This window comes from Balaenoptera ricei, chromosome 8, assembly GCF_028023285.1.
Source record: "Balaenoptera ricei isolate mBalRic1 chromosome 8, mBalRic1.hap2, whole genome shotgun sequence".
NCBI lineage: Eukaryota > Metazoa > Chordata > Mammalia > Artiodactyla > Balaenopteridae > Balaenoptera > Balaenoptera ricei.
The window spans coordinates 113009299-113031890 of NC_082646.1; the positions used below are offsets into that span (position 1 = coordinate 113009299).

At 65.6% G+C, this 22592-nt stretch overlaps 2 protein-coding genes across 2 annotated transcripts; both read right to left on the reverse strand.

Annotated features, from left to right (window-relative positions):
* Positions 1-7692: 7692 nt before the first annotated feature.
* Positions 7693-8889, reverse strand: TNNI2 (troponin I2, fast skeletal type). The gene is made up of 5 exons (XM_059932341.1): positions 8734-8889; positions 8509-8637; positions 8279-8368; positions 7996-8172; positions 7693-7864 (listed from the first exon to the last, which is right to left on the reverse strand). The coding sequence occupies exons 2-5, from the start codon at positions 8629-8631 to the stop codon at positions 7769-7771; spliced, it is 486 nt and encodes a 161-aa protein (XP_059788324.1). The 5' UTR covers positions 8632-8637; positions 8734-8889; the 3' UTR covers positions 7693-7768.
* Positions 8890-11608: 2719 nt separating this feature from the next.
* On the reverse strand, positions 11609-13957 carry SYT8 (synaptotagmin 8). The gene is given in 10 exon segments (XM_059932342.1): positions 11609-11927; positions 12029-12162; positions 12257-12362; positions 12447-12494; positions 12496-12549; positions 12596-12786; positions 12789-12810; positions 12935-13033; positions 13410-13573; positions 13689-13957. Coding segments are annotated over 10 exon segments (1146 nt in total). The 5' UTR covers positions 13783-13957; the 3' UTR covers positions 11609-11693.
* Between the last annotated feature and the right edge of the window lie 8635 nt (positions 13958-22592).

A 22592-nucleotide genomic window follows, 5' to 3' on the forward strand; every position in this document is an offset into this window, starting at 1 on the left:
TGCCCCTGGACTCTGCCACCTCCTGTGCTCAGGGGGCTCGGAACTGGCCCTCACCCGCCAAGCGTTCACCAGACCCCGGGGCCCTCCAAAGCATGCCCTCTCTCCCCTCTGCCCATCCCCACCCTCAAAGGCCCAGAAACGACTGATCCCTCCTGTTAAGGGCTGAACTGTGTTCCCCGAATTCATAGGTTGGAGTCCTAATGGCCAGCACCTCAGAATGGGACTTTATTTGGAAATAGGGTCATTGCAGATATAATCAGTTAAGATGAGATCATTAGGGTGGGTCCTCATCCAGCATGACTGGCGTCCTTATAAAAAGGGGAAATTTGGAGGCAGACTTGCCCGCCAGGAGACGCCATGTGAAGACGAAAGCGAGATGGGGGTGGTGCGTCTACAAACCAAAGGTCCCCAGGAAACCACCAGAGGCTGGGGGAGGGGCCCAGAACAGGTTCTTCCTCAGAGCCCAGGAGGAGCCCCCGTGATACCTGGGCCTCGGACTTCTGGCCTCCAAGACTGGGAGACGTTGGAACCGCCCCATCTGACACTTCCTGGGGCCGAAGAGCGGGAGACGCCCCGTTCTCCACGCGTGGGAGGTGGGAGCGCATGGCGGCCGTGCCCGGGAATGCTCCGGGGATCTGGGGGCCCACAGGGTGCTGTGGGCCCAGATGCAGCGCCCTCCATGGTCATCCCAGGCCTCCCCTCCGGGTCCCCATCTCCTGTCTTGCCATCTGGCCCCCGTCCCCCTCCCCTCTCCAGCTCCTGCTCTGAGACCTTGCCCTCCCCAGCACTCAGCTTGTCCCCAGACGCCAGGGCCCCCTCCCTTCCCTCCAGCCTCTGCTCCCCCACTGATCCCATCTGTGGGTGTGTGTGCTAGAAGCTCTCACATCTTCAGACAAAAGCGCCCTGGACCCGCCCTTCTCACACCTCCTTCCAAGGCCAGTGAAAGGCATCCCTGGGGACCCAGTGTCCAGGTTTGAGGGCCTTTGTGCCCTGCTGGCAGGTTAAGCAGAGCCAGACTTCCTCGGAAGAACTAAGAGTCCACCCAAGAAGCAGACACGCCATCATCTGTTCAACTGGCATCGTTCACTCAAACTAGAGGGGCTGTTGGGAGGGCAGAGACCACTTCTCGTCCCCCCTCTTACTCCCAAACCCGGTGCAGTGTCCAGCGACACAGTGAGTGACCGAGGCAAACAACGAGCCAGTCCGAAGCCCGGATGCAACAGGCTCTGCAGGAGGGCGGGGTGGGCGCCAGGCAGGCTTCTGGCCCCGGAGACGCTGAGCCAAGGGTGCAGGCCCCGAGGAGGTCTGGGCGAGGCAGACGGGGGCAGAGAGACACGCGACGCACTGACTCCGCCCTGCCTGTGGGGCATCGAGGAGGAACGTCCAGGGGCGGCTGGGTCCATGGACCAGGTGGCCTCCAAGGCCCAGGTGGGACGAGTCCCCAGGGAGACCACTGTCAGGACCACAAGCTCAAGTGACAAAGCGACACCGGGTGACTAGATGCTGGGGAGGGGAGGGGAGAGAGTGGGCGGAGTGAGCAAGGAGGAGGGGTCAAGAACAGGGAAGTGGTCAGCACAGGGGCAGGTCAAGGCAGAAGAGAGTGATGCCTGTCTGGTCTATCTGGAGCGCTGAGGGCACGAGTCGACCAGCACGGGTCTGAGGCCGGCTGCCAGTGGGGGGAGGGCAGGTCGCCGAGGGTCGGAAAGCGGCCTTCCAGGGCCGAGGGGTGGCAGAGGCCACAGGAGCGCAATTTAGGAGCCTACTGGGGGCTCCGTGGGTTAGAGGGAGGACAGTGGGAGAAGCAGGATGGGTGAGGAGGAGGGCGTCTCGATCCAGGAGAGAAATGTTGAGGCTCTGAAGACAACGGGGTTGGGGGTGGGGGTGCAGCTGGAGAGAGAGGGGGGCCTGGGAGGTCTATGAGCTGAATTGTGGCCCCTAAAATTTCACACGTTCCGGTCCTGACCCCCAGGACCTGTGAGCTTATTACAAAATAAGGTCTTTGCAGATGATCAGGTTACATGAGGTCACCAGGGTGGGGCCCTAATCCCATAGGACTGGGGTCCTTATAAGAAGAGGAGGTCAGGACACAGACACACACAGAGGGACGACCCTGTGAGGACACAGGGAGAAGACGGCTGTCTACACGCCGAGGAGAGAGGCCTCAGGAGGAAACAGCCCTGCCCACACCTGGATCTAGGATTCCAGCCTCCAGGACTGGAGACAGTAAATGCTGCTGTTTGAGCCGCCCCGGCTGTGGTGCTTTTTTATGGGTGCCCCGGGGAACTGATACAGGGATGTACTAGTCAGGGAAGGAAGAAGCTGCTATAACAAACAACCCTACACCTCGGGGGCTTAGCACCAAGAAAGCTTCATTCTCAGCCCAGTCCAGGCCAAGGTGGGCGGGAAGGGGGTCCACATTCATTCTGGGACCCCAGGCTCCTCCCTCCGAGGACCTCAGAGTCCCAGCTGGCAGGGGAGGGGCGGGGAGACCATGGGGGAGGCTGGGGGGGGTGGGTCTATGGCCTCACCTGTCCTCAAGGTGTGTGCCCAGTAGGAAAAGGTGGGCAGTGTGGTGGGCAGGCAGCCAGCTCCTGCCACCACGAGGTACAGAGGCCAGGGAGCGAGAAGATGGGGCGCCCAGATGTGCTAGGGGTCCAGGGGTGCCATCAGCAAGCACAGGTACGAAGCAGAAGAAGGTCAGGGGCACGAGAGGATCTGGATGTGGACGCCCGGGGCTGAGGTGCTGTGGAAACCCAAGCAGAGGCGGCCAGGGCTGTTTGTGTGGATGTGGGCAGAGGGCAGAGACGCGGGGAGGGAGATGGTCAGCGGGTCAGCAGGCTGGAGGGATGCCCAGGGTCTCCCGCTGGGGCTTGAGCCTCATTCCTGAGCTCAGGCCTCCCAGGCCGATCACTCCGCCAGTGCGGGTGTGCACACACGCCGTCCAACTTTGCCGTGGGGGGAACTGCAGGGTTTGCTGGTGTAGCTCCCTCCACGCTCCCCATCAGGCAAGCTGGGTCCTGGAGCCGGAGGTGCCTGGGGACAGACAGGGGCAGGGCAGGGAGTCTGCGGGGTGGGCGGGGGACAGACAGGTCGGAGGGAGGCCAGGGAGGGCGATGACAGGCAGACAGGGCGTGGCCATGCTGAGCAGATTCACTGAGAGACAAGGTAAGGTGAGAGTCCGGGGCAGCAGGTGGCTCACAGGAGCCACCGGGGGACAGGGGACAGCGGAAGGGACAGGGGAGCAGATAAGGGTGTCTGTGCACACACGTGTCCCCTGATGGGGTCTGGCGGTCAGGCAGAGGGGTGCGGCTGACACCCTCCACACGGGCCAGGTCTCCCTGGAAGGGGGCAGCTGTAGTGAGCCTGGAATTGCCAGAAATTCCCCAGGGAGTCAGGGAGTGGGCTCCGGAAGCAGCAGAAGCCATGAGGAGGGGGCCCAGGTGGAGGGTCCATGATGACCCCCGTGGGCACAGCAGGGAGAAGCTGTCCAGAGGGTCTTCCTACGGGCACCCTCCCCCCAAGGACGACAGAAGATGAAAGCTGGAAGTCCAGCAAGGACTTTGGTGATTGGGGTGGTCAGGAGGTGGGGTCAGATGTGAGAGGAGCCCTGGGGGCCCAACGTGGACAGTGGGCACGCAAACTCCTGCCCTCTACACAGGGTTACCATGGCCTGGACCATGTGCCAGGCTCTCGGGGCTGAGGGCTCACAGAAGGCTTCTTTGAGGAGGTGGGGAGGGGGCAGCCAAGGGAGAGCCCAGGGGACGCTTCCAGACCTGGCGCTGAGGTGAGTGTGGCATGGAAGAGAGGTTGGGGGGAGCTGGAGGACTCCCAGAAGGGGCCAGAGCTCCCTCCTCACCTGTCCATCCTGTGAGCCGGGTATACTCACCTGCACACCCATTTTGTAATCGGGTAAACCGAGGTCCAGCCACTGTGAGGAGGAGGGTGACAGGGAGGCCTGTGGCTTGTTGGTTAAGGGGCAGGGGGAGCAGGTCTGGGCCTGGATGGAGCTGGTGCTTGGGGACCAGAGGGGACAGGTGTGGGCAGGTGGTCATGGGCGAAGCTGGAGAGAGGGTGAGGCACCGTGAAGCCCTGCAGGTGGAGGCTCACGGAGAAGCTCTGTGTCCTCCGGGCCACGCTGGCTTCCCCCTGGCCAGGTGGGGGTACAGGTGGAGGGGGAAGGGAGGCCTGTCCCACAGGTGCAGGGAACCCAGGGGGACCGCAACCCATACTAGTCCTCACGCCTCCGCCCACTTCCAAGTGGACCCCCGGCTCCGCCCCATCCCCCGAGGCTGGCACCGCCCGCCCTGCCCCGTCTCTCTGGCCCACTGCACTCACCCAACCCGCTGAAGAAGGGCGCATCTGGAGCCCTCCCGAGACCCCTGTCTGAGTCCCCCACCTCCATCAAGCCCGCCGCCCTGTCAACAGCCCGCTGGCCCCGCCCCATCTCCCGCCCTGTCTCCCGAGCTCTCTGGGCTCTTCTGCCCACATCTCCATCTTCAGAAGTCTGGGCGATTCATCTTTGTTGATTTTGCTTCATCTATTTTGTGGTTGCTTAAGAGTGTTCTTGTTTAGGGGCTTCCCTGGTGGTGCAGTGGTTAAGAATCTGCCTGCCAATGCAGGGGACATGGGTTCGAGCCCTGGTCTAGGAAGATCCCACGTGCCACAGAACAACTAAGCCCGTGTGCCACAACTACTGAGCCTGCGCTCTAGAGCCCGCGAGCCACAACTACTGAGCCCGTGTGCCACAACTACTGAAGCCCGTGCGCCTAGAGCCCGTGCTCTGCAACACCAGAAGCCACCACAACGAGAAGCCCGCGCACCGCAACGAAGAGTAGCCCCCGCTCGCCACAACTGGAGAAAGCCCGTGCGCAGCAATGAAGACCCAATGCAGCCAAAATTTAATTAATTAATTAATTTAAAAAAAAAAAAAAAAAGAGTGTTCTTGTTTTGACATTTAAAGGAAAGTTTAATTGGGGTAAATGATTTCAAACTGACAGAAAAGTTTCAAGATTAACACAAAGAGCATCTTTAACTCCGTCACCTGCTGTCGCTGCCTCTCTGTCTCTCCCTTCCTCTACTCCTAAGGCCCTCATGGCCTGTTTCCTAAAACTGGAGCCGCCCTCTCCCCTGACCACAGTGCAGACACCAACCTCAGTCTAGCGGACGTGAAACACCACGGTCATCTCACCGGCCAGTCTGTGTCCTTGTGACCGGCTCCCCTCGGTGACTTTGTTTTTTGTTTGTTCTACCCACTTCCTTTCTGGCTCACCGAGAGGGTCCAGGCTCTCTGTGTGCTGGCTGTCCCTGTGGTCAGCCATTCCTCCCGGAGCCCTGGTCCCTTCCTGGAGGACAGTGTAGGGACCAAGGCCCGGGGGCCCGGGCGCACTCGCAGGGGCAGGCTGGGGAGAGAGCTGCGGGCACAATCCCGCATACGCCCTGCACCGCGCAGGAGCGTGCCCGCCAGCCTCGCCTGCCACCGCAGTCCAGCCGAGCCGCGTCCCCCGGGGTTTCCTGTGGCTGCGTTCCCTCCCTGACCTCCAGCATCACCCACGGAGTGGGCCATGTCCGCTGCACCTTTGCTGCCCTCCTCCTGCTGCCCTGCGTCCAGCTCGGGCCCTCCAGGGGTTGCTGTCTCGCTCCGTCCACTGTCAGGGACATCGCCCAGTACTCACGTCTGAGGACGCCCAGACCCCGTCTCCAGCCCGGACCCCTGCACCCAGCTGTCTGTGCCTGGGAACTGCCACGTTCCCCAGCCCCCCAAATCTCAGCCCAAAGCCAGCCCCTCACCTGCCCCAGGCTCCTGCCCTGGAGAACACCCCTCCGCCCTCTCCCCCTCAGCACCGGCCTGGGTGCCCCTTCTCCCCCGTCCACCAAGTCCTGGGGGCCCCGCCTCTTGAATCTCTCTCCATCCACCACCGCCCTCCACCCCAGGAGATGACAGTGGCCCCTCTCCCCTCTCCCACCTCCAGCCTCCCCCGTTCTCCACCCTGCAGAGATCTTTCTAGAAGGTGCTGGCCTATGCACTTCCCCAGAATTGCCCCATTCAGCCCCACGTCCACACGGCTGCAGGGACACTGGGTCACCCGGCACGGGCGGTGGCAGAGGGTCGCAGAGGGGCGTGGAGCCGGGCCGAGCGGCGCTGGCCAGATGTTTGCTGGCTTGGTTTGGTTTGCATGCTTCTCTTTCAATTCACTCATTCGTTGGAAAATGTAACAAGCACCCATAAATCCACTGCTCTGCCCAAGAATTACGTCATCATCCCCCAAACCTGCTTCTGCCTCCGTGTTTCCACCCCACCTGTCCCCGGCTTGGCCCCCCGCCCCGGGGAATCACTGTCTGGAATTCTGTGTTTGACATTTCCTTGCCTTTTGAAAAGAAGACCATTTTCCACATCTGACGGAGTTGGGTCCTGCCTATGGGAACCACATCCTTGGGGTCCCTGCACCCGCCGTGGCCCTGGGCATAGGTTCGCGCTCCCTTTGCCGGCGGCACGGCCCCTGCACAGCTGCCCGGTTCATCTGCAGGGTCCGAGGCGGGCACTGCCTCTATCACTGGCAGCTCTCACTGCCCAAACCCACTCACTCCTTGAAGTCGCTGCCTGCCCTGCCTGCTCCGGACTCCGCACGGGCTGAGCCTCAGCCACGGACGTCGAGGGGTCCCCTCTACCCTGCATCCGTGAGAGGAAAGGCAGCCCAGGCACCAGGCCCGGGCCCGGGGGCCTGACGAGACCGGCCAGGGCCTGTGGGGAGCTGCTCGCAGGAGGGAGCTGATCCCTGGGCTGCCGCGGGGGCGGGGAGCAGTCCTGGCCAAGGCCGGCGGGGCAGGCTGACGTCTGTCCCTTGAGGCTCAAGGCTCCGGCCCCCGGCACATCAATCGCAGGGGCCTCCGGAGGGCAAGGGCAGGGCGGACAGCCGCTCCATCAGGGCACCAGGGGCCGCAGCCTGGCCTCCCCGGGCTCCGCACCAAAGATCTGAGCGCAGGACCTTGGCGGACCGCGGCGTCACCCCTCACAGAGGAGGCTGGCAGCGGCCTTGCCGTGACATTTGTGTCGGGGCCCGTCGGGGACATCGTCCCTTGATGTGTGGCGTGGGCCAGGGCCGGGGGCCGTGCAGAAGGGAGAAGCTAGCCCTCTCACCGGGCCCGGTGTCAGGCCAGCTGGGCCTGTCATCAGCCTCCAGTGGGAGCACGGACCCCAGCCCGGCGTGCCCCTGCCCCACGCGCTCAAGACTCCCCGGAGGGCCAGCTGATCCAGGACTGCCCCGCGGGCCCCCTGGTGGCGGGGGGTGGGGGGTGGTGTGGGGAGGAGCAGCCTGGGAGGAAGGGGCTGCCCACAGGGCACGGGACACAGGCCCACGAGGCCCCTGCCTGGACTTGTGCCACAGGGACAGGGTCTCTGGGCCCTGTGGGGACCTTCATGGTGACAGTGACAATGGACCAATGGTCATCTAGGGAAGTGGCTCTGACATGGCCCGGGCACCTGTGTCCAAGCCTACAGGGTCTGACACCAACATCACCAAGCAGCCCCAGGCGGCAGGCGGGTGGGTGGGGTCCCAGCCCAGCCGAAGTCCCCCGAAGCCCCTGTGTGGCTCCTCCACCCCCAGCCCGGGGTCCCCGGTCTCAGAGGCCTTCTCACGGCGGCCTGTGGGCAGAGAGGCTGGGGCAGGGCCGGACCAGAGCAGAGCAGAGCAGTCATGGGGATTGGAATCCTTTATTGACGGGAGCTGAGCAGGACTCGGAGGGCCTCGGGCGGGAACGGGCGGCGGGCGGCCTAGGACTCGGACTCGAACATCTTCTTGCGGCCCTCCATGCCCGACTTCTCCTCGATGTTCTTCCTCCAGTCACCCACGTCGCGCAGGTCCCGCTCCTGCGGGCGGGCCGGGAGAGGGCTCAGGCCCACCACCTCCAGCCTCGCTTCCCCTCCAAATCCCATCCCGGCTGACCCGTCCGGCGTCTGAGCCGGCCCGGCAGGAGGGTTGCGAGAGGTGGGGACCCTACCTTCTCGGTGTCCTCCTTCTTGACCTGCTTGAGGTTGCTCCTCAGGTCCATGCACACCTTGTGCTTGGAGCCCAGCAGCGCCTTCAGCATGGCATCGGCAGACATGCGCACCCTTCTCAGTGGGGGCCTCTTGAACTTGCCTCTCAGGTCGAACAGCTTCTGGCTCAGGTCCTCCAGCTGCGGGGTGGGCAGCAAGGCTGGGCAGGAGGTGGCGGGGGCCAGGGCCTCACAGTCGGGGCGCCCCCCCCCCACCGTGTCCCCCTCCCCCTCCCCCTCCCCTCACCTCCTTGGAGCTCTTCTGGACCTTCACCTCCATGTCGTACTTCTCCTCCTCGGCCGCGTTGATCTTGGTGTGCAGCTGATGGCAGAGCTCCTGGGGGCGGGGGCCGTGGGTGGGTGGCCATCCCCACACTCGGCCTCCACCCGCCCTGACCACCCTGCTTGCCCTCTGGACCGAGGGGGAGACGGGGCGGTGGGTAGGGGCTGCGTGGGCGGGCGGGCGGGCCTGGGTACCTGCACCTCGGCCATGGAGCTGGGAATGTGCAGCGGCGGGCAGTGCTCGGCCAGGTAGCTCTCCTTCTCCGTCTCCCGGCGGCTCTCCTCCTTCTGCAGCTCCGTGGCTGCGATCTGAAGCATGATGCTCTGGGGGGTTGGGGGGGCGAGGGGTAGGCGGTGGTGAGGGGCTGCAGCACGCCAGCCTGCAGACGCCCGGGCGGCCCTCCCCAGGCCCGCACCTACCTTCAGGTGCTGTCTGCGGGCCGTGATGGCCCTGTCGTGCTTCTGCAGGGCAGGGAGAAGATGCAGGAGGGAGAGTCAGGGTCGGCAGGGCTCGCCCGCCCAGCCAGGGGGTCCTGCCCGAGGGCCGGCTGGGCCTGGGCCTGGGCCTGGTGGGGGAGGCTGGGCCCAGGACACGGCACTGCACGGTGACCCTCTGCCCGGGTGGCCCTTCAGGTTGGGAGGACTGGGGTCGGGGGAAGAGGCTGTGCTTCTGAGGCAGGGGGATGCTGGCGGGGCCCAGGAGGCGGGGGGAGGGGAGGCAGCCATCAGAAAGAAGAAGCGAGTCCCCAGTGAGCAGGCCGCAGCCGCACTTCCCCTGCTCCGGGAGCACTGGGGCACCGGCAGCCGCTTCCTCTGTTTGTCAGTGTCTCCGGGGGGCGGGGGGGGGGGGGGGGGGGTGGTGCGGGTGAGGCATTTTCACAGAGGGGGGAGGGCTGGGCGGCCTCCCTGGGCCTTGGAACTCCGACCTCTGACCTCTCCTGAGTTGGGGGTCCCACCCCCTCCGTGTTTCACCCCCAAGCAGGTACTCACCTCCTTACTGTTCCAGGGGGGCAGGTGGTGGGTGGGGGGGGGGGGGAGAGAGAAGAGAGGTTAGGGCCCTGCCACGGGGCTGTGTGATGGGGCGGGCGGGAGGCGGCCTGGCGGGGAGATGGGGAGACCCTCGCCCAGTGGGGAGTGGGGTGGGCAGTAGGGGCACCGGGCTTGAGGGGCTACACTTACTCGCCCATCTTGAAGTCCTGGGCTTAGAGCCTGTGGGAGGGAAAGGGGAGGGGTGTTAGGGCCACGGTCCAGGACCCCAGCTCTGGGGGTGCAGCACCTCACCTCACACACTAACCTCCCGCAGCCCCGCCCAACCCCCCACCTCCTTGGGGGACACTTCTTGGAATTCCCCGGGGGAGGGGAGGAGTAAGAGGAGAAAGTGTTCCCAAAATGTCCCAGGCGGGCCTGGAGTCGCTGCAGCTGTCCCCGAGGGAGGGGGGGGGGGGTCCGGCCATCGCAGGTGCCGCCGGAGCGACCAGTTATTTTTAGCTCTGCTCTTTGAGCTTCTGCCCCAAGTGCATATAAGAAACGGCCCGCCAGTTGGGCCTGGGGTCCCTCAATCCGTAAAACCCCCTTCCTGTGTCCCAGTGGTGAGGCCTGGCCGTCGGGGTGCTGGCCGGGGCCCCTTCGCCACCCCAGCCTGCCTCCGGATGCATCTGCCTCTCGCCCCCTGCTCCGTGGAAGACCCCCAGAGAGGCTGCTGGCGGCGGCCCTGGCCCCCAGACCCCCGCCCCGGGAAGTCTTCCTGCAAGCGAGCTCGAGCAGGGCCTGTCCCGGCCTCCGGGCCGGCCTCACCTCACGTCTGGGCGGCAGCGCTGGGAAGCGGGGTCAGGCCGGCAGCGGCGAGTTGGGCTGGTGGGCCCAGGGGGAGGGGTATAAATGGCCTCCCCCAGGCTGGGCCCCTGCTCAGAAAGGGCATGGAGTCCTCCTCAGACCAATGGGGGCACAGGGACCTCCCCACCTGCCCAGGCTGCCTGGCCCGGCCCAGCCTCGTGCTGCCATCCAGGCCAAGAAGTCTTGGTTGTGGTGGGGGGGGGGGGGGGAGTGGTGCTGAGGTTGGGTTGGTCTATTTAGGGCTCAGTGACGACTTAAGATGCCTCCCTTGTATCTTACAAGGAGCCTGAGGACAGGACGACGGCCTCAGCAGCCGTGGCGCACAGCTTAGGGGTCAGCCAAGGGGTCACTCCGACCCGACCCCACTTGTTCGGAGTCAGGGTCCACACTGCTTTCCTCGGCTTCCCCAGGGCTCCGGGCCCCCTGGGGAACAGCAGCTGCCTCGCACTCTGCTTCTTATCGCCCCCTCCAACCCAGCGGGCGTCTCGGGCATGAGCTGGCCATGTCCTCCCATCCCCAAGCTGGCCTGGGGCAAGGCCGGACCCCCAAACACGGCCTCTGGGGCCTGCGGCAGTAGCCAGGGTCTCTGGGGCAGGGCTGCCCTCCACGGGCGTGATCCCAGCTTCCCACCCAGGAGCAGGATGGGGGCGCGCCTGGACGGACGTGCAGCCTTGCCTGGACCGCCCTGCCCACGGGCCGGCTCCCTGCACAGCTCGGAACACATCCTTCAAACCCAGGATTTCGGCGCCACCCACCTGGGAACCTCTCCCTGACCCGAGGGGGCCTGGGGCCCGCCTGGCTGCCCCAGGCAGGCCCGGCACTGCCCTTCTCACCCCGGTCCAGGCCTGCGCCCCCCGCCCGGGCCCCCACCCAGCAGAGGCATCCGGATAACCATGACTTGGCACCCTCTGAGCTGGGGGTGCATGGCCCCAGCCCTGCCGGCTTCTCGGGCCATGGGGAGGGTCAGGGAGAGCTAAAGCCGTCCAGATGTGCGGGGATTAGAGCTGCTTTCCGGGCCAGGCTGAGCCCCCAAAGGCCCGGGGCGGCTTCCGAAGGCATCTACTGCCCCCTGCTGCTCGTGAAGGGGACGCCCCGCAGTCACCATCCGGAGGGTTTGGGGGCCCCTCGGGGGCTGGGGCGGTCCCTGGGATTGGGTTCCCCTCTGTCCACTGTCACCATCCCCCAAATATCTCCCACTTGCCCACTGTGTCCCCAGGGGCCCTGACCCTCCAGCTGCTACCGACGGGGAGGGCTTCCCATCTCCCAGTATCATCCCCCTAGGGCCTGGAAGGGCCCCTTCATCCTCACTCAGGGGTCAGGCATGGGTCAGAGCCCTCAGGGCTGGCTGAGCCCGGAGAGGAGACCCTCTCCTTGTCCTTGGGAGGGGGCCGTGGCGATGTCGGTGGAGTCCCTGGCCCTGCTGTGTCCATGGGGCTCAGGAAGGACGCACAGCCACGGGGGAGAAGGCGTTTATTATGGTGGGTCCCCAGGCCAGCCTGCACGGGGCCCGTGGCCCAGCCCAGGGAGACCGAGGGCCGGGGCTGCTTTCAGGAGCCAGGCAAGGGCAGGCGCAGGTGGGGCTGCAAGGCCAGGGCCCTGTCCACCTCCCTGGCCGGCTGCAGGCGGTGCCACTGGGCGATGGGCCGCCGGGCATGGGCCAGCATGTCTGCCCAGTGCTGTAGGGGTTGACCAGAGGCCCGGGCGCCCAGCAGAACCTTGCTCACGGGCTTGGCCCGGAACTGTGGACCCCGGGCCCAGACGGCCAGCACCAGAGCCACACTCTGGGTAGAGGCAGGCCGAGGTGCGGTGGAAGGGGGAGAAAGACAGCTGTCAGTTTGGCCCTGAGCGAGGTTCCATCAGCCCCCTCCTCCAGGCAGCCCACCTGGATCTGGCTGAAAGGCACAAGGAAGGTGAAGGCCTCGTTGAAGTAAGGGGTGGCCGTGCCCTTCCTGGCAGATGTCTTTCTCTTCTTCCACTTCCTCTGGTTCAGCACAAGCTGGACCTTCACGTAGGGCTCTGGGCAAGTGAAAGGGATCATAGGGCGTCCCAGGTCTGAGGGCTGAGCACAGGGCTCCCTCCGTCCACGTGGAGGGGCAGGTCCGGCTCTCACCTGCCAGAACCGGGCTCAGGCCTCGGGCCTCCAGCACGACCACGGTCAGCCGGCCCGAGCCGGGCACGTACTAGAGCGAGAAGCACACCTCGCCCAACTGCTCGGGCTGCGGGCAGCAAGAAGGGCCTCAGCTTCCCCGCCGGGCACACCGGGCAGGGCGGGACTGGAGCCCAGTGGTCAGCAGGCACACCTCGGCAGCGCTGGGCGGGCCCAGAGGGTGCCAGAGCTCCAGGGCTCGTGGGCTGCAGATCCACGGTGCCCAGCGGCAGGCTGAGCACGCCCAGAGGCTCGTGCTGGGAGGGGCACCTGCACCCGCGGGGTGGTCCGGGGCAGCCCCACGGGGGACCCGTGGGGAGGGGTGTGAGCGTCCCCCGCCGCCCGGCCCAGGCCCCTGGCCATCCAGCCCCGACTCACGTGGAAGGAGCGGGTCTCCTCGAACGTGGGGCAGAGGGTACCACGGTGCACCTTCGTCTCGTGCCTGCACCCGGCCTCAGGGGAGAGGCTGACGCGGGCGCAGGGGCCCGCCGTGCAGCTTGCTTGAGGCCCACCTTGATCTAGGAGCCAGGGGGTGTTTCAGCCAGGGCCCCCTTCCTGGTCAGCCCCGCACCACCCAGCACCCAGTGCCCACCCTTCCCCCATCGCCCCTCCAAAATCCCGCACGTCCCCGGGGCCCCGCACCGCCTGGCTTCCAACGTCGTGCTCCACGGACGGCTGCAGGCGCTCCCACTGCTGGGGCCCCCCGGGGCCAGGCTCCAGGTTATCCACATCTGGCTGCACCTGGGTGGTATCACAGGGGCTGGCGACAGGTGCTGCTGGGACCGTGCCCCCATCAGAGCCCCGGCGTTCCAGGCAGCGGGTCCACGATGGGTCAAACCTCCAGGCCAGGCCACCAAAAGGGCTCACACCCCAGCTCAGCTCCGCGGGACCGGCCGTAACTGCCCCAAGTCCACCTCTCAGCCACTGCCCTCCTCCAGAACTGCTGTGGCTCCTGCAGCCCACGCCCTCGCTCACCTTGTTCATCGCCTCGCCGGCCAGGCGGCCTCGCCTGCCTCTGCTCTGGGCAGACCAGACCATGCTGGGGGCTGAGCTCGTCCCCGAGCCTGGACCTTGAGCTGCCTCCCGGCACTGACCCAGCTGGGTGCCCGCTTCTCACCAGGTGGGTGTTGATGGTGCTGCAGGCGCTGCCCAGGCCCACGGCCTCCTCGTCTCTGGGCTTTTTCCTGTGGCGGCCGCGGCAGCAGCAGATGGCACAGAGCAGGCAGGAAACAACGAGGACGCCAGCCACGACCGCAGTGGCTGTGAGCGCCCAGCGGGGCCCTGGGGGCGGGGCGGGGGGAGCACAGAGATGGGCCTGAGAGGCATCCACGGACAGCGGCTGCCACCCGCCCGGCCGGGCCATCCCCACGCCCCTCCCAGAGGTCCCGAAACTCACAGGGGATCCGGGCGACCAGGTCCGGAACGAGCCCGGGTACAGCCGTGGAGCCCGCCGGGGCCCGGGCGCTGTGGGGGCCTGGGGGGCGCCCCATCTCCTCACCCTGCTGGCCTGGAGCAAACGGCCGGGGCAGCGAGGTCACTTGTGAGGGTGGCCCCTTGGGGCCCTGCCTACCGTCCCATCTGCCCAGCAGCAGCCAGCTCAGCCTGCCTGGGCAAGGAGGCAGCCCGGGGCGGCGGGGGCGAGGGTTCCGAATGGCACCGACGGGAGGTGGGCGCTGGGCCTTGGCCGAGGTGTGGGCTTAGCTGCCACAGGCCTGGCCTCCTACCACCTCCCCCAGCCCAGCCAAGCGGGCCAGGCCTGCGCAGCCCAGGCCCTGGCCTCACTGGTCCTCGCCGAGGAGCCCTCCCTCTCCTCACCACAGGGCCTCTCCCTCCAGGAAGCTCCCTCCCACCTGACCTCTCTCCCTGGGCCCTGGGCCCTCCTGGTGGTCGCTGCTGGGGTCCCATCCTGGCCCCCCCCCGACCTCGGGCCCACCATGGTTTGCCACTGACATAGGTGGAGCGCGTTTACGTGTGGGTCCCCGGCCCTGGAGCAACTGGGAGCCTGGGGATGGAGGCCCTGAGGGGTAGGGGCTCTGCTAGGGTCATGGGGGACGGAAGGGGCGAGGAGTGGGGGTCGGCTGCCTGCGGGAGCTCCGTGTGAGCAAGTCTGGGCTGAAGGTGCATTCCTGGCGCCTGGGGAGGAGGGTGAGGTGGGGGCAGGCAGGGGCGAGTGTAGCTGGGAGCAGCCAGAACATTCCTGCCTACTACCTGCCCTGCCGCCCTTCAGAGCTCCGCCTGCTTGCTCGGGGGTGGGAAGGAGGGTGGGCCCGGCTCGGCTGCGCGCCTGGGGCCCGAGGAGGAGTGCGCCTGGCAAGGACCGGCTCAGCCCGCACGCTGGGACCCCAGGCCCACGGCTAGTCTCTCTGGCTCAGCCTCTCCCGGCTGCCCTTCCTCCCAGGGCCAGTGGCAGCCAAGTCCCAAGGACCAAGCCCAGGCCCCACTCCAGGAATAACCAGGCAACAGAGCCGGGTCCCTGCCCCTCCGCGCTCCCTGCCCAGCCGCGTGCCAGCCTGGGGAGGGACCGAAGCAGCCCCACCGTGATCTCAGAGACCCCCCCACCCCCCATGCACACGGCATAAATGCCCCACTGCCAGCACCAAGCCAACCTGTTTGCATGAGGGGCCACAGCTCAAAGCGGGGTGCCCAGGCCCCAGCTCGGCCTCCCCTTCCCCCGCAAACGCGCGTGTCTTGTCCCCGTGAGGTCTTTGGAGGATAAGCCATCTGAGGCTCGCAGCAGGGCAGAGGCCAGGCCGGGGGTGGTCCACACACGCAAGGAAGGGACGTCGAGGCGGCCTGTGTACCTGCCCCGGCTCAGAAGGAGGGCCCGGCTTGCTTTACTGCCTGCTGCAGCCGACTTAAAGTTCTAACCCTTTGGAACTAGAGGCTGTACGTTTCCTGCCTGGGCCCCACAAATTATGGAGCGGGTTGTGGCTGGGGGGCCACCGGGCGAGGCCCGTGTGGTGCAGTGGGGTGCACTCAGGGGACTCACAGGTCTCGGCCGCCCCTCTGGCCACTGCCCGCCCTCCTCCCAAGGACACTCCCAGGTCAGCTGGTAGAGCGCCCCTGGTGGCGGCTGGTGGCGTGGGCTGGCCTGAGAGCCGACGGTCCGCAGGGGTCCCTGGAGCAGCCCAGTGGTCAAGGCAGAGAGGCCCTGCTGCCCTTGTGGGATTTAAAGCCCATCTTCATTTGTTGAAATGTCAGAGTCAAGGTGTGCTCTGGAATTAAAATAGCTTCAATCGAGATCCTTACGGTTGAGAATGTGGGGGTCAGTTGTCATTTGTCATCACAGAATTTCCATCTGTGCGTGCATGCACGTGTGCACACCTGTACCTGCGTGTGGCTGCGTGTGCATGCCTCTGCATGTGTGTGTGTGTGTATACGTGTGTGGGCATGTGTGTGCCTCTCCCCGCACCCCTGCTCGGTTAGTGTCCTGTTCTTGGCTTGGCTGGGGTGCGGTGGGCATCGAGTCACAGGAATTTGGTGCTGCTGCCTTGGCAGGATTCCCAGGCCAGCCTGGTGAAGGTTGAGCCCCAGAAACACAGGGGGTGCCTGGGAGCTGACCCGAGAGGACCCTGGATCCCCGGGCACACCAGCCACAAGCAATGGGGGGCCCTGTAGCCTGGGGAGGTGGGGGGTCCCTCAGGACTGCCCGGTCCCCGTGGTGGTGAGGGTTCCGGCTGGCGCACAGCCACCAGGTGGCGCCGTCTGCTCCACTGGCCCCAGCTACGCCACCGTCCAGCCTCCAGGCCCCGGCTCCTGGGGGAAACTTGCAGGAGCCCCCCCTCCGGCAGGCAGGAGCCCCAGGGGAAGCCCTCCAGGTCCTGTGAGCGCGGCCCGGTTCTCCCTGTCCCCGTGCCATGCCTCTGGAAGCCCTCCTGGCCTGGGCCACCCCTGGGCGGGACCTCCCGTGCCCACCCCTCAGAAGGCAGGAAGTCCCTCCTGGGGTCTGCTTTCTGTGGCCCAGCTGGGGGAAAACCTCCAGGTGCTAAGGCTGTTTTTCCCAGGAAAGGGGGGACAGGCATCCTTCCTAAATGGAGTCCCAGCCCCCAGCCACCTCCGCCGGGGCTCCCTCCCAGCTGCTCTGCTCTCTGCTTCCGGGCAGGGCGGCCTCCTCCTCACCCAACTCCCACCCCAGCTGCCAGGCTTTGCTCCGGCTGCTCCAGGACCTGCCCACCCCCTCCCCCTGCCCATCCTACTTGGCCTTGGAGACCTGAGTGAGCTCCACCTCTCCAGGAAGCCCTCCCTGGTCACTCCCGGCCCTGGCCCTCGGACCTGCCGGAGTTATGCTGGATTCCACCCTGCACCCTCCCCGAGTCAGGAATGCCAGCTCTCCCAGGGGGAGGGCCTTCCCTGTCAGCTGGGCACCTATCAAAGCTGTGCTGACTGACCCCTTCCCCCTTTGGTCTAACTGGAATTTTTTATGCTTTGATGGGACCAAGTTTCTGCAGGCCTCCCTCTGAAAGAGCAAGATTCCCTCAAGTGTTGGGGGTGGCAGCCCCCGCCGCAGGTGTCACACACTCTCACCTGATGCCTGCAATTCCTGTGCCCCCGCCCCGGCGTCCAGGACTTCCTCTCGGACCCTGGGCACTGGATCCCATGCTCGGAGCCTGTGGCTTTGCTTGGCCTCTAGTGACCAGGGAAACTCTCCTTGGTGGGGGGTGGGGGGGGGGGCAGGGCTTCGGGGAGCCCCACCCCAGGGCCGGAACTGCTGGCCCTCAGGAGTCGGGGAACTCCCTTGGGAGGAGGGCCCCTCCCGAGACCGAGGCACCCGGCATCTCGGCCCGGGGCCCCCCTGCAGGGGTCCCCTGGGACTGGGGCACCTCGAGCCCTCCTCGAGGCCTTAGCAGAGGAGGCGCTGGCCCATCTGAGCTGACCTTTGGGTGAAGCAGCGGGAGGGAGGTCGGGCTGGACTCGGTTAGTGAAGGTCCTACACCCCAAGGGGGGTGTTCCGAGCCACAGGGACGTCTGGGTTTGGAGGGGAGCAGCTTTCTGGGGCCACTGGAGCCAAGCCCAAGGAGGACTGGCCCTCGGGAGGGAGAGCTGTGGCGTGCGGGGCTGGGCGCTCGCTCTGGCTGGGCAGCTCCCCAGGCCTGCGTGGCCCTGCTGCCGCAGACTTCTGGAGCCCACAGAGCCTTCTGAACGTCCTTCTGTCCACGTCTTTGCCCCCAGCTGGTGGAGCCAGTGGGTGGAAGTCCTGCTCTGGCCCACCCTCGGCACGTCTTGCTTCAGCAGGCCCAGCAGGGCCTGTAATCTGAGCTCTGTTCTGCTCTGGCCAGTTTATCTGGTCCAGTCACTCCAGGTCTGGTCTCTCCCCTGGGCCCCGCTCTGAGTGGCCCACCCGGGTCAGGGTGTCTCTCCAAACCCGTGATCAACGGGCGGCCAGACGTGGAGCGGGTTAGTGCTTAGCCAGCCCTCAGGACTCTCCGGGCAGGACTTCCGGGAGACTCAACCCAGGTTGAGGCTGCTCCGGGGACATGACAGGTGGGACGTGTGCGCATGCATGCACACGTGGGTGCCCCTGCTGGTCACGCGTGGCTCTAGGGGCACGTGGGGGCGTGCGTGTCTCTTGGGGCACGTGTTCCCCTAAAAAAGGCCTGGGCCCCTCTGCTCATCCCACCCAGAGATGGGGGTTTAGAAGAGGCAGCTAAACAGTTCTGGGGCGCAGAGGAGGCCTGTGGCAGGGCAGCGGGCATGCAGGCTCCCGCGCTGCGGGAGCGAGGTGCGTGGGTGGGCGTGATGGGGGCGCACGGGCGGCGGGATCCAGCCCGCAGCGCATTTGCCCTGCATGCGACTCTCCCCAGCCTGACTGTGTAGGGCCTTTGTGCCTTTCCCCGGATCTGGGCGCCTCCGTGGCGAGACGGGCGTCTGAGGTTCCAGGGCAGGAAGGGGAAAACCAAACAGAGCTGGCAGCCCCAGGCCAGCCCTGCGGCCCCCGAGACGGCGGCTTGGCAGCCAAGAGCCACATGGAGACCCTGGCGGGGCTCCTGGACGGGGATGCTTCCTTTGAGGTTGCTTGGGGAATGTTTGAGGTTGGAACTCATGGCAGTCGCCGGCTTGGGGGAGCCGGGAGCTGCTGGCAAGGAACCGTGAGACGTGCTGGGACGGCACGCATGCACCCTGCCCGCGCTGACCCGGCTGCCACATCCCGCTCAGCTGGGGCGCCCTACGTAGCGGGGCCCGGGCTGAGGATGGGAGCGGGCGCTCGGCTCGCCACAGTCTCCGAGGATTGGGGTACCCCACGCCCATTCACTGGGTCCCAGCCTGTGTGTGCCCCAGTCATCCTTGATTCAGGCTAACCGCGCCCTCTTCGTCCGAGTGCCTGCGCCCCGCCACTGGAGTGTTAGGGGACCTGTACACGTCATGTGAGCTTCTGAGGGGCCTGCGCCCTGTCACCCGAGCGAGCACCCCCCCCCCCCCGAGTGTCGGCATCGTGCTGCTGGCTCCTTGAGCTTCTCTCCATCTTCCGAAGGTCTGCCTGGGGGCTGTGAGTCTGGATCTCCATGGGATGCAAATCCCGCTTCTTGGAGTATCTGCGTGAATTATACCTCATTCGCCTGGAGATTGAGGGAACAATATCCCATCGTCTGACTGTACGTGTAGTGTGTAATCCACTCACCAGCACTCACGTCAGAGACCTGGGGTTCTCCGTGACCCAGGCATCAGGGCCCCTCCCTCCTGGGGCCGCTTGCACCCTCCCCGCACTGACTGTGTCTCCCAAGGGCCTCTGGGACCCCACTGGCCGGGACCTGGTTCCTCTGCATCTTTGGGGCCCCATTCACCTTCTCTTGGGGTATCTGTTCATCGGGGCACCCCTGCTGTGAGAGCATCTTTTCCCCACTCCTGCGGATGCCTGGAGGCACACCTGACCATCTGAACTTCCGGCAGCCTCTCGCCTCGTACCCAAGGTGCCGGGGGCATGCTCCCCACTAGTCTGGACACCAGGACTCTGTTCTGTGGTCACCTGGTTCCTGGAAAGTCTGTACCCATTTGTGGGGCCCCTGGGTGCTGAATGCCCCCTGACACGTCTCACATAGGCCTGAGTGCCAGGTCAGGGCCCGCGGCCTCGCTCCTGTGGTTTTGGATGTCCTGTGCCCCATCCACCCCTCCCTGCCCCCCACCCCACCCCGTTGTGTGTCCCATTCATCCTTGTCTCTGGCTCTATGTGCTATTCATTCCCAAGCTGGGTGCCTGCCTGCCCTACGGCCAGGTGTCTGGGGCTGTACCTGTGCTTCCCAAGAGCTGGACCCCCACCCAAGACATGTCCGGGTCCTACCCCATGAGTCTGGGTGTGTGGGTCCTGTACCCCACTAGTGGAGTGTCTGGGTCCTATACCCCAATAGTTGGAGTGTCTGGATCCTGTACCCCAGTAGTTGGAGTGTCTTGGTCCTGTACCCCAATAATTGGAGTGTCTGGTTCCTGTACCCATTAGTGTGTCTAGGTCCTATACCCCCCATTAGTCTAAGTGTCTGGGTCCAGTACCCCAATAGTCGGAGTGTCTGGATTCTGTACCCATTAGTGTGAATGTCTGGATCCTGGACCCCAATATTTGGAGCGTCTGGGTCCTCTAACCCACTGAGGCCCCGTACCCCACTCTGCTTGGGAGCTGAACTGCCCAGTCCACATCCCCTTAAGATGCCTAGGGGCACCTCAGTGACTGAGTCCTTGCAGGCTCTGTTCGTGGGGCCCTGGGGCGTGTACCCCATTCCCTGGAGAATGAGGGTGGCTTCCTCGTCATCCAGTCTTCTCTGCCTTCTGTCACCCTGATGATCTATGCCCATCTGACTGAGAAACTGGGGACCTGGCCCCCCACTTGTCTGGGCATCAGGGCAACGTGGACACAGCATCTGAGTTTCTGGGTGCCAGGGGTCCCAGGCACCGGAACTCTGGCCGAGACAGCCCAGCCCCGTGAGACGAGCTGACTCCCACTCCTCCATCTGAGGGGCTGGGTGCCCAGTCTCGGAATCTCAGCTGGTGCCGCTCACACCCCACCCCCCCAATTCTGTGTATGCAAATCCTCAGGGGGTCTGGTAACTCCCTGTCTCTGCACCCAGCTCACCTGAGGCTGACGAATCTAACCTCATTCATCTGAATAGATGGGGCCAGGCACCCATCACCCTCAGTTCTGGATTCCCCGCTTTCCTCTGTTCCGAGTCCAGGCCGCTCGCCCCCCACCCTCTGGGTCTAGCTGCAGTCTGTACCCTTTCCCCGTGAAGCCTCGGGCCCCAGGAACCCATGGCTCCATTGTAAGGTCCCGGCCCACGGTTTTCTGAGTATATGGGCAGCCTGTACCCCACTCCTCTGATCACCACGGTAACAAGGACTCCAGCTGTGAACCTGACGGGTACCCTGCCCCCCAGTTTCCAGGGCTTCTGTGCGGTCCACCCCCCATCCTCCAGGCGCCGGCGTACCCCACCCTTCAGAGCGTTGGGCAATGGGCACCCTCCAGTTCCCGCGTTCTCTTCTCTAGTTGCCTGAATCCCATTCATCAGGGTCTTGAGCAGCCTAAACCCCACCGCCTGCCTCTCACGCAGGCCCACATCCCAGGTCTCGGGCCCCTGGTGGCTGATTCCAAGTCCCACTGCATCTTTGGACGCCCGGTGCCCATTCATGGGTGTCTGGGCCTCTGTGAGTCTCTCCATCCTCAACCCGGTGTCTCCACTGGGCTCACGTGTGACTCCAGGCGGGCTGCTCCTTGCCATCCAAGCGTCCAAGGGTCCTGTACCCCTTCCTTGGGGGTCTGAAGTCTCCACGACCCATGGAGCATCTGAGGGGTGTGAACCCCGTTCATGGAAGGCTCTGGGTCCTTGCACACCCCGTGACGATGAATAGCCAATGCCGCGTACCCCCCGCTTCCAAGTCCCCGGGATGCCCTTTGACTGTGAGTGTCCAGTGCTCACCTGGTTTTCTGGGCCCTGCAGCCTGCACCCCACTCCTGAGTGCCCGAGTCACGTGTGCCCTTGAGTCTGAGTTTTGGGGTACTCTGTTCTCCATTCATTAGGGATTTTAGCAGTAGGGACCCTTAGTGGTTTACATCCCACACCTCACGTAGGCCCACGTCCCAGGTCTCGCGCCCCCCGTGGCCAGTTCCAAGTTCCACTGCGTCTTTGGACGCCGGGTGCCCATTCACGGGTGTCTGGGCCTCTGTGAGCCCGTTCATCCTTGGCCCGGCGTCTCTGTGCCCTCTTCATGCGTGGCTCTGGGCAGCCTGAACCCTGTCGGCCCGCGTCTCCACGACAGTCTGTGCTTTGTCACCCCAGTTCCAGGAACATTTGTCACCCCAGTTCCAGGAACAGCCGCCGTGCAGCCAGCAGGCACATTCCGGGGTCTGGCTGAAAGCCAACGCAAACCCCGGGGCTGCTGGCACCAGCGGCGAGTGGGGGCAGGGCCGGGGGGTGACCCCGGGCGGGGTCGCAGATGCAGAGGGGAGCCTGGGGACCCTCGGTTTGGGAGCAGGCAATCAAAGCCTTCCCTCCACGGTGCGTGTCCTGGACGGGCTGCCAGCGGCCGAGCGCGCCTTCCGGACCCCCCTCCGCTGCGCCCGACGGATCCTGCCCTGGCCGCCCTGCGGCCCACCCGCCGGCCGCCTGGCCAGGAAGGGTGCGGGCATCTTGGCTGCGAGACAGTCCACACCGGCTCGGGGCAGGGTCCCAGGGTCCCAGGGTCCCAGGCCAGAGTGGGGAGCAGAGGCGGGCGGAGGGGAATGCCACCTCTGGTGGCTGCAGACCCCTGTGCCCCTGCCATGACCCTGGCCGGGGGCTGGCTGGCTACCTCCCCACCTCGGTTCCATGAAAGCCCCCGGGAGAAGGGCCCCTGGCTCCGGCACCCCTTCCCCATCAGACTCCGCTTGGGGCTGGCTCCATCGTCCCCCACCTCGTATCAGGATGTGAGGGTGTGCGAACGTGACCGCTTCTTGCCCAGGGGGTTCCTGGGGGTCAGGGAGCGTCCCAGCTTCCCAGAAGTCCCTGTGGGTGCCAGGACCCGAGCCTCACCCTCTAGGGCCCCGTGCGAGGGGCCCAGTGCCGGCTCTCGAGGGTGGGATGGAGGGCTGTGCGGGCTCTCCGCCTGTGAGGGGGGCTGTCCGGGCTCTCCGGGTGGGGGGCTGGTGTAGTCTCTGGGCGGGCCTGCCGGGCAGGGTCCCCTCTCTCAGGATCCAGAGGTCCGGCTGCCCCCCCGGGTCGAAGGGCCCCTGGCTGCCCCGACCACTGCCGTCCAGGCCAGTCCTGCTCTCCGTGGGGCTCCTCAGTCGCAGCTCAGGGACTGGCTGCCGGCCCTCCAGCCCCGCCCCTTCCCAGGCTCCCCA